We start from the raw sequence: 10,353 nt of genomic DNA on the forward strand, positions 1-10,353 counted from the left end.
TGAACTAAGCTATGTCCCTTTCCAAGATACTAAGATGCGGTGCCACTTCTGAATGTATTAAATACAAACTGTCCCTAACCAAGGTGCTGAACAGAAATATGTCCTTGTCCAAGGCACTGGACTAAGCTATGCCCCTCTACAAAGTGTGTGAGTGATGTGTCCCTGTCTAAGGTGCTGAACTACATGTTGTCCTTATTCAAGGTGCTTAAGAGTGTGATGTCTCTATCCAAGGTGCAAAACTGGGCTATGCCCTTCTCAAAGATACTAAAATGTGATTTATTTTCTCAAGGTATTTAAGCCTTGCACCGCCCCTCTCCAAGGTGCTGGACTGTGATATGTCCCTGTCCAAGGTGCTGGACTGTGATATGTCCCTGTCCAAGGTGCTGGACTGTGATATGTCCCTGTCCAAGGTGCTGGACTGTGATATGTCCCTGTCCAAGGTGCTGGACTGTGATATGTCCCTGTCCAAGGTGCTGGACTGTGATGTGTCCCTGTCCAAGGTGCTGGACTGTGATGTGTCCCTGTCCAAGGTGCTGGACTGTGATATGTCCTTGTCCAAGGTGCTGGACTGTGCTGTGTCTCTGTCCAAGGTGCTGTACTGTGATGTGTCCCTGTCCAAGGTGCTGGACTGTAGTATGTCCCTGTCCTTGGTGCTGAAATGAACATTGCAACTCTTAGAGGTACTAAATTCCACGCAGTCCGTCAGAGCTTTGCCTTGAGCTCTCTTTATTTTTAATTAACATGTTAACTGTTCTTTTTTCTGTATTGTGTTAATTATATGGTATCCCTTCCTTGTATGAGAGCTCTGTGCTCTTCCTCTACATTGTGTGACCAGTGCCTCTCCCATATGTTGAGTGTGCTGTCCCTCTTCAAGATGCAGAAGAATGAAACAGTCAGCATTTTCACAGCAGATGAAGTCATCTAAGAACAGTCACCATCGGCTAAGGCAGGAACACACAAACATCAGTATTTCTGCAATATATACATATTATGCAATGTAACCCTTTAAGTATTCAGTAGACTGGTGGGAGCATGGTAGGAATAGATGCCTTGCAGATACATCTTGCAGCACCGACCACATCATCCCTCTGCTGCAAACTGAAAGGGGGGAGGGGTGGGAGCAGCTCTAAACCAAAGGCAGCTCAGCCCACGTGGAGAGCAGACAGTAGCCCCTCCCCATCGGGAGCATCAGTCCCTGATCCTTGATCAATCAGGGGAGAGAATGCCGGTTCCTGCCATGTTAGCTGATCTTCCCCGGGTATATAAAGGGCTGGAGAGAGCAGATCCTGCGCTGTGAGCCACACACACTAGAAAGTCTTCCAGCATGAGCTACTCTCTGGACACTATAGGTAGCCCCTCTTATAGGAGGATGGCGGAGATTAGGACCAGCTACAGTCGGACCAGCAGTTCCCCCACCAGCGGTTTCAGATCTCAGAGCTGGTCCCGAAGTACTCCTAGCACCATTTCCTCCTCTTATAAGAAGATCAACCTAGCTGCGCCCAGAGGGTTCAGCTCCAGTGACAGTTTGGACCTGAGTCAGTCCTCCGGCTTCAATGGGGACCTCAAGCAAGTCCGGTCCAGCGAGAAGGAGCAACTGCAGGGACTTAATGACCGCTTTGCCGGCTACATCGAGAAGGTCCATTACCTGGAGCAGCAGAACAAGGAGATCGAGGGAGAGATCCAGGCCCTGAGACACAAGCAGAGCGGCTACAGCCAGCTGGGTGAGATCTATGAACAGGAGTTGAGGGAGTTGAGGACCAACTTGGAGCAAGTCAACCACGAGAAGGCGCAGATCCTCCTAGACTCCGAACACCTGGAAGAAGACCTCCAGAGGCTGAAGGACAGGTATGACGACGAGGCCAGGATCAGGGACGAGACGGAGTCTGCTGTAAGGTCTATGCAGAAGGACATAGATGACACGTCCTTGATAAAGGTGGAGCTGGACAAGAAGGTGCAGTCCTTGCAGGAAGAGATCGCCTTCCTCAAGAACAACCATGAGGAAGAAGTGGGCGAGCTCCTAGCGCAGATCCAGGCCTCACACATCACTGTAGATAGGAAAGATTTCCAGAAAACAGACCTGGCCTCAGCCCTGAGGGAAATCCGCTCCCAGCTGGAGGGCCACTCCAACAGCAACATGATGCAGACAGAGGAAGTCTTTAAAAACAGATATGTCAAGCTGACAGAGGCGGCCGAGCAGAACAAGGAGGCCATCAGGTCTGCCAAAGAGGAGATCGCAGAATACAGAAGGCAGTTACACAGCAAAACTGTGGAGCTGGAGTCTGTCAGGGGTACCAAAGAGTCACTGGAGAGGCAACTGAATGACATAGAGGAGAGACACAACCATGACTTGACCAGTTACCAGGTAAGTGCCCAAGAGTGCTGTAGATGTACGGCAGGAGCTATCCATGGGGTTGAACTGAGCTAAATGATACATTGTAGACTTGTAGATGTAAGACAGGAGATATCCATGGGGCTGAATTGAGCTAAATAATATATTGTAGACTTGTAAATGTAAGGCAGGAGCTATCCATGGGGCTGGATTAAGCTAAATGGTACACTTATAGATGTAAGACAGAAGCTAACCATGGAGTTGAACTGACCTAAGTAACACATTGTAGACTTGTAAATGTAAGGCAGGAGCTATCCATGGAGCTGAAGTGAGCTAAACGAAACATTGTAGACTTCTAGATGTAAGGTAGGAGCTAGCCATGTAGTTGAAGTGAGCTAAATGACACATTGTAGACTTGTAGATGTAAGGTAGGAGCTAGCCATAGAGCTGAACTGAGCTAAGTAACACATTGTAGACTTGGGGAGTATAATGCAGTCCTGTCCAGGGTGCTGAACTTGTCTAAATACTAGGCGTGTGGACACAGTTCATGAGCACTTATGGATGAAAGGCAGGAGCTATCCATGGGGTTGGGCTGAGCTAAATGATACATTTGTAGATGTAAGGCAGAAGCTAACCATGGAGTTGAAATGACATAAGTAACACATTGTAGACTTGTAGATGTAAGGCAGGAGCTATCCATGGGACTGAACTGAGCCAAATGACACAATGTAGACTTGTAAGGCCAGAGCTATCCATGGGACTGAACTGAGCCAAATGACAGAATGTAGACTTGTAAGGCAAGAGCTATCCAGGGGACTGAACTGAGCTAATTGACCATGTAGAATTGTAGATGTAAGGCAGGAGCTATCCATGGAGTTGAACTGAGTTAAATTACACATTGTAGACTTGTAGATGTAAGGCAGGAGCTATCCATGGGACTGAACTAAGCTAAATGACACATTGTAGACTTGTAGATGTAAAGCAGGAGCTATTCATGGAGTTGAACCGACATAAATAACACATTGTAGACTTGTAGATGTAAGGCAGAAGCTAACCATGGAGTTGAACCGACACAAGTAACACATTGTAGACTTGTAGATGTAAGGCAGGAGCTGTCCATGGAGTTGAACCGACACAAGTAACACATTGTAGACTTGTAGATGTAAGGCAGGAGCTGTCCATGGGGCTGAACTGAGCTAAATGTCAATGTAGACTTGGGGGGCATCATGCAGGCGCTGTCCAGGATGCTGAACTGGGCTAAAGGATAGGTGTGTAGACAGTGCATGGTCTATCCTGGTTGCTGAACGGAGCTAGAGGATACATTGTAGACGTGTTAGATGTAGGGCAGGAATGAAATGATACCATGTAGTCTTGTGGATATAATGGCGGGGCTGTCCAGGGTGCTGAACCGAGCTAAACGATACAATGCAATGATAATGGCGGGGCTGTCCAGGGTGTTGAAATGTGCTTAGCAATGCATTGCAGATGTAAGTAGATGAGAACATTTTGTAGGTCATTGTAGAGTGAATTTTCTAAATCCACATTGATCTACTGAGAACATCATCTTCTAGTGCAATAACCTGTTTTATTACTTCAACATACAAAACAATCCCACGTATTAACTTAGCAGCGATCAACAGTGTTTTAATGTTTCTCTTCTAGGCAGCCAGGCACAGGAGAAATTAATGTTAGCTACGATTTTATTGTATTTTTTCTGTATTCTCCTTACAAGAGTGCATATTTAACTTTTGCATGGCATCGTGTAGAGTTCAGTATATTTGCAAAGTGGATGTTGCCCCCCTATGTTCGGTTGGCTCAGGATCCCGCACACCCTCCCGTAGGGTGTAGTGTGCAATGTAATGCAGGCAGCCTCTGTGTGTGTATAGGGCGCACTACCATTTGCTGTGTAAGTTCTGCAGTAACACATGCCATCAGTGTTCAGGGGGGTGTGGCTCAGCCTGACTTTGTGCATTTGCGTGACGCAGTGTGGCTGTGTGATGGAGGGGGAGTGGCGCAGTGTGTGGGGCAAGGTGACGCAGTATGACTCTTCCAAAGTGAGGGTGTGGTGCAGTGACAATGCATATACTGTATGGCTGTGCACGGTAGAAGGGGTAGGGGGCGTGCTGCAGTATACTGCTATGGGATAAGACAGCAACGTGCGCTGTTTTGGTGCAGTGAGACAGTTTATGTCATTAAATGTCTAATTTAGGGGGTGTGGCACTGCCTATGTGTGTGGTGCAGTATGACAGCATATCTGTATGGTGCAGTGTGACAGGATGGCCCTGCGAGTCCCGTCAAAGTAATTTCTGCCAGCTGCTTTATGCTTAATCCTCATCATAGGGTCTGTTCCTTCCATAGGAAACCATCCAGCAGCTGGACAATGAGCTGAGAGGAACAAAATGGGAAATGTCCCGACACCTGAGGGAATACCAGGACCTGCTCAATGTCAAGATGGCTCTGGATATAGAAATTGCTGCATACAGGTACCGGGGCAGAGCCAGCAGAATATTAATAGCACTGCAGAGGCTGCAGGGAGCAGCATGATAGGAAAAACTTTCACATCTCAGGGTGTGGGAGGGGAGCATAGAGGATTGTAGCCTATCAGCAAGCAGACAAGCAAAGCAATGCAGAGAAATCCTTACATTTTGTCCCAAACTGAGTATAGCAAACATTTGCAAGATCCTGTATATTACTTGGCACAGTTTCCAGTGGAAATGTCTGGGCAGAAATGATCACAGGAATGATAGTAAGTCAAAACACATTCACAAATCATGGGGACACTGTTTAGAGGGCATTGTAAAGTTCATGTAAAACATTTATCAACATATAAATATACAGAAATAAAAAAAACACCGAGCACATGCAATGTATGACTGGGTATAAAATGACACATTATTACCCAGATTTACATGTGGGACACTAGAGTCAGTAAATGTAGGGATAGATAACTTGAGTGTTCATTTGGTGAAATTAGGGGGATAGATTTACTATAATTAGAGCATTCAGAATCTGGTGCAGTTGTGCATGGGAGCTAATCAGCTTCTAACTTCAACTTGTTCCAGTAAGCTTTGTCAATAAAACATTTTGCAATCTCCAGTTTTAGTAAATAACCACGTATGTGTTCTCATTTGTTTGCAAGTTAAATGTATAAAGTTTTATGGCCAGTACAGCTGAACGTATATTTGTCATTCAAGGACAAATTCATCAGGTTCAAGTTTATAAGCACCACAGTACTAGAAAGGGGAAGTCAAATGCAATACAAACTAAGACACTGAGTCATTTACATAACATTGCTGAGAATGTAATACATTACAAATGGAAAATGTATAGTAAAAATTATAAACAGTATTTTCCTTGCAGGAGTATTATAGATAACAAACACCCTGATGTAATGCAGATGTGACTTTCTGGGTATATTTAATAAAAAAGGACACAAATACCAAACACAATTTATCTATGGATGACTGCACCTTGCATGTCTTTATTGCTACTTGGACTACCTTCCTGAAAATTAGATTAAACAATTTTCCAACATATTAGAACGTGTAACTTTAAGTGGACCTGTCACTCATGTACAATTGTGTGGCCTAAGCAATATTCAGCCAGTCAGTTCATGAAAAACTGATCATATATTTAGTGTCATAAGGCACGTTACCTAGTGCTTGTTATATGACTAAATCTAAGTGAACTGATAGACTGCATTTTCTCAAAACTTAATTCAACCCACAAAATATTGCCCTCCATTTCATACCATTAATTCTAACATTTTAAAAGGATTAGTATGGCACATCGAGTGTAAAGTGACAGCTGCTAATGGGTTCTAGTCCCATGGGATTACTTTGGCAGTGATGTCATAAGACTGCTTTATGCACCCATGCAGTTTAAAAGCACCACATGGGACATGGGAAATACCACATACAGAAACAACCCAATTAGGTCCATGGGCTTCCCTGATCTGTACTGACAATACAACACTGGGAGAAATTTGAAACCGGTAAATACAGATTCTGGTGCAGCGTGCATAGTAACCAATCATCTTCTAGGTTTTATTGTCAAAGCTTAATTGAAAGATCTGACATTAGAAGCTAATTAAATACAATGCACCATCGCACCCGATTCTGTGTGCACCTGTGTTAGTAAATCTACCCCACAGTATGTAATTATTACTGAGCTGGACAACTATGATCTGATCTTTAATTGGTTATTGAATGTTCATTCATAGCAATGCTTTTTGCGCTGTTGTCAACTAATCTTAAATGTATTCAATGGGGAAAATTTACAAAAACTGGATAAGCTGAACACAGGAACCAATTACATATCTTATTTCACCTAAAAATTCAAGAATTTGAAGGAGTTGTGGCTAGTTGAAAAACCTTTATATTACTTTATCTATGTAAGCCTCACCATCTCCAAGAAAGTGTGAAACTGTTACATCAATAAATATCTGTAAGTTTACAAAGCTGATGAAATCCTTGTTCCAATAAATCTACAATTGTCTTTCTAGGAAACTCTTGGAAGGGGAAGAAACCCGCTACAGTTCATTCTGCGGCATTCCATCAGGCCCCTCAGCTCCAGCCAGACAGGCACCTATCACAATATCCTCTACCCGCATACAGACTTCACGAGCTGAGGCACCAAGAGTTAAAGTGCAACACAAATTTGTTGAGGAGATCATTGAAGAGACCAAAGTGGAAGATGAGAGGTCAGACATGGAGGCAGCTTTGGCAGCTATGGCAGAAGAGTTTGCATCTGGTCTTCTAGATGAAGATGAGCAGAAGGAGGATGAAGAAGAGGAAGAAAAAGAGGGAGAAGGAGAAGGAGAGGAAGAGGGTGAAGGTGAGGTGGAGGAGGAGATTGTAGCAGCTGTAGAATCCACAGTACAGGCAGCAGCACCAGGTGAAGAAGAGGAGGAAGAAGCAGAAGAAGAGGGAGAAAAGGCAGAGGAAGAAGCAGAGGAGGAGGGTGAGAAGGGAGAAGAAGAGGGAGAAGAGGAAGGAGAGGAAGGAGAAAAAGAAGAAGAAGAAGCAGCAGAAGAGGAAGGGGAGAAAGAGGAAGAAGCAGAAGAGGGAGAAACAGCAGAGGGGGAGGTAGAAGAAGAGGAGAAGGAAGAAGAAACAGCAGAAGAAGTAGCAGCAGCAGAGGGTGATGAAGAGGAGGGAAAGACAGAAGAGGAAGAGGGTGAAAAGGCAGATGATGAAGGAGACAAAGAGGAGGCAGAAGAAGAGAAAGAGGAGGTAGCAGAAGAAGAAGGTGGTGAGGGAGAAGCAGAGGAAGCTGGAAAGGAGGAAGAGGAGGGTGAGAAAGAGGAAGGAGAGGGAGAGCAAGAGGCTGAAGAAGGAGAAGAGGAGGCTACAGAAGATGTACAGGAAGATGAAGTAGTAGAAGAGCCTATTGTTGAGACTAAAATTGTGAGGGTAAAAGCTGCGGTACAGGAGAAAGAAGCAGAGGAGGAAGCAGAGGAGGAGAAAGAGGGTGGAGATGAGGAAGAGGGAGAGAAGGGAGAGGAAGAAACTGAGGAAAAAGCTGGAGATGAGGAGGAAGAAGGAGATGCAGCTGAGAGCTCTGAACAGCAGGAAGAGGAGAAAGGAGAGTCAGAGGAGAAGGAAGAGGAAGCAGAAGGAGAAACCAAAGAAGATGAGGAAACAGGAGAAGACAAAGAGGAAGGTGAAGCAGATGAGGAGAAAGCTGGATCCCCTGCAGAGGAAAGTGTGGAGGAGACCGTCACCGTGTCCAAGGCAGCTTCTGTGGGAACAGAGAAAGGTGATGTAAAGGAACAAGAAACGGAAGCAGAGGAAGCGAGTAGCCCCAGGGATGATGGAAAGGAAGATACAGCAGTGAATGGAGATGTTGAAGAGGAGAAGGAAGAGAGTGAGGACAAAGGTGTAGTTACCAATGGGATAGATGACAGCCCCTCAGACGATAAAGACAGTGGAAAGAGCCAAACTGTTGTAATCACCAAAAAGATTGAAACCACAACCAGCGAGGGTGAGGATGGTACCAAATACATCACCAAGTCAGTGACCGTCACCCAGAAAGTGGAGGAACATGAAGAGACCATCCAGGAAAAGTCAGTGTCCACAAAGAAGGTAGAGAAAGTCACATCACATGCAGTAGTCAAGGAAGTCGCTGAGAATAAGTGAGAACATAGTCATAGCACTTCCAGCAAGCAGCAGGACTGAAAAAGCCATAAGATAAACTGCATGTAACGTGACAGCTTCTAATGGGCTTCTAGCAGATGGGGTTCTCTCGTGGGGTGGGGGCTCCAGACACTGTAATATTACTTTCTGTGCAATATTCGGGGCGGGGAAATGCATGCAAGCCTCAGATGTGCCCCTCCCACACAACTTGGTGAACTCACAATAAAAAAGCAAACAGGTGCATGATTTGCGAAAAGGACAAACAAAGATGAGGGTTTCCTAAGTTGATGTGGGCCTGGGTGAGCGTTAATGATTTGAGGGTCCTCAGCTGAAATATGCAAAGTACTAACTGAGCCAAAAATGGGAGGGAGGGGACCATGAAACGGAAGTTTTCTCGCCTTAATAAATGAAATCTATCCTTATGTTTACCTCACTGGTGCAATTAACAGACTGCAGGTCATGGGAGAACCTGAATGAGTTTAATAGAACTTGCTGACAGTTTATGTAAAAGCAAGCCTTGCTCAATAAAAGGTCATATTGGAACTATTGCATTGTGTCTTATTGTTTAAAAATATTTTCAATGATTTGCAATAAGTACTTCCAAAATAGTTATATTGTGTTTCTAAAGAGGTGGCAAACCAATATTTGTGAGTGTTCATTGTGCTATTTTGTGGAAAGGAAAAGGATTTAGTGGAATCCACTTCATTAGGATGTACTGGTATATTAAGGCTTTGAAGGGCATAATAAATTAGGTGGATATAATATTTAACTCTGATTTCACTCTGCATTGTGAGTTTGCCTCCTTTCCTGGAGGTATCCAGCATCATCTAGCGCTTTCCTCCCCAGCCTGACTGTCCCTGGCCCACCCCTTTCATTCACTGGATTTCAGTTCTTTAATCGTGGAGGCGCAGTTTACATGTGGGTGTTACCTGCGTCATGTGGATGAAATCTGCCTAGGAACCTCCACTCCCCCAGACTGACATCCACTCCTCAGGGCATTTTGATATTTGCATAACTGTTCACAAGAGGCAGCTCATTTTTTGCTTTATGGCTGAAGGCTCTTGAGAGGAGTAATGAGGCAGATGTGGTTATAATGTTTTTAGGAAGCTATGTACAGCACCCTCCCATCCACTCTCACCAGCCATGATCAGCTTGCATTGGATAGAGAAGCACAAAGGCCTAGTGATGACTGGAAATGCATGGAATCTGGCTTTTTTGATTATCTAGTGGTTTTAATATTCTGTTATTCTGATTTCACATGCTACAAGCTTGTTTCAGTTCAGAGACCAGAAAAGTGTTTCAGAACTAAGTTATTTTAAATAAAGTTTGTTTGTGTCTGTCTGAAGACTACTCCAAAAACTATGCCAGCACTGCATGTTCTCTTTTAATAATGTTTATAACTCCTGGTTTTGCACTATCATGCAAATTATTTGTTAATATTACTTTTTATATTGATATAATAAATTTTCCTATGTTGTATCAGTAAATTGTCTTTATTTTTAAGATAAATGAAGACAATTTATTATCAGACAAAACCACTTGTATCTAGATATGTTATGAACCTTGATTCAGTTTTTTTGTTTTTAATAAAAGCAGCAATATTTATACTGTATATCGAGAACTAATATGCATTGGATCCACAGAGTTAGCATGTTACAAAAACAATAGTATGGTACAAGTCAGCCATGGCAGAAAATCAACTTTCTTTAGTCTGATATATGATTGGTTGCTGTGGGTTATGTTTATACTCAGTGATGCTTTTTTCTTAACAGCCATTTCATGGAAAAAAATTCAATATTGGGAAACATTAAAAAATCTACGCAAGTCTCAAAAATAAATAATATGAGGGGCGTTCAAGTCAAACCGGAACTTTTAATTTTACAGGTA

The 10,353-nt window shown here is 43.7% G+C and overlaps 1 protein-coding gene across 1 annotated transcript; it reads left to right on the plus strand.

Moving 5' to 3' along the window:
* Positions 1 to 1,275: 1,275 nt before the first annotated feature.
* NEFM (neurofilament medium chain) lies at positions 1,276 to 9,013 on the plus strand. The gene is made up of 3 exons (XM_089692495.1): positions 1,276 to 2,362; positions 4,688 to 4,812; positions 6,834 to 9,013. Exons 1-3 carry the CDS (start codon positions 1,325 to 1,327, stop codon positions 8,467 to 8,469), a joined length of 2,799 nt encoding a protein of 932 aa, XP_089548621.1. The 5' UTR covers positions 1,276 to 1,324; the 3' UTR covers positions 8,470 to 9,013.
* Positions 9,014 to 10,353: the final 1,340 nt, after the last annotated feature.

Source organism: Staurois parvus, unplaced genomic scaffold (assembly GCF_062004578.1).
Source record: "Staurois parvus isolate SC_StPar_1 unplaced genomic scaffold, SC_StPar_1.0 ptg000586l, whole genome shotgun sequence".
NCBI classification, from domain to species: Eukaryota; Metazoa; Chordata; class Amphibia; order Anura; family Ranidae; genus Staurois; species Staurois parvus.

Bases quoted from the DNA above. Each gene is read 5' to 3' on its own strand.
- NEFM (XM_089692495.1), top strand. From the start codon at position 1,325: ATGAGCTACTCTCTGGACACTATAGGTAGCCCCTCTTATAGGAGGATG. The intron at 2,363-4,687 runs GTAAGTGCCCAA...TTCCTTCCATAG, and splicing joins ATGACTTGACCAGTTACCAG to GAAACCATCCAGCAGCTGGA. The intron at 4,813-6,833 runs GTACCGGGGCAG...TTGTCTTTCTAG, and splicing joins ATAGAAATTGCTGCATACAG to GAAACTCTTGGAAGGGGAAG.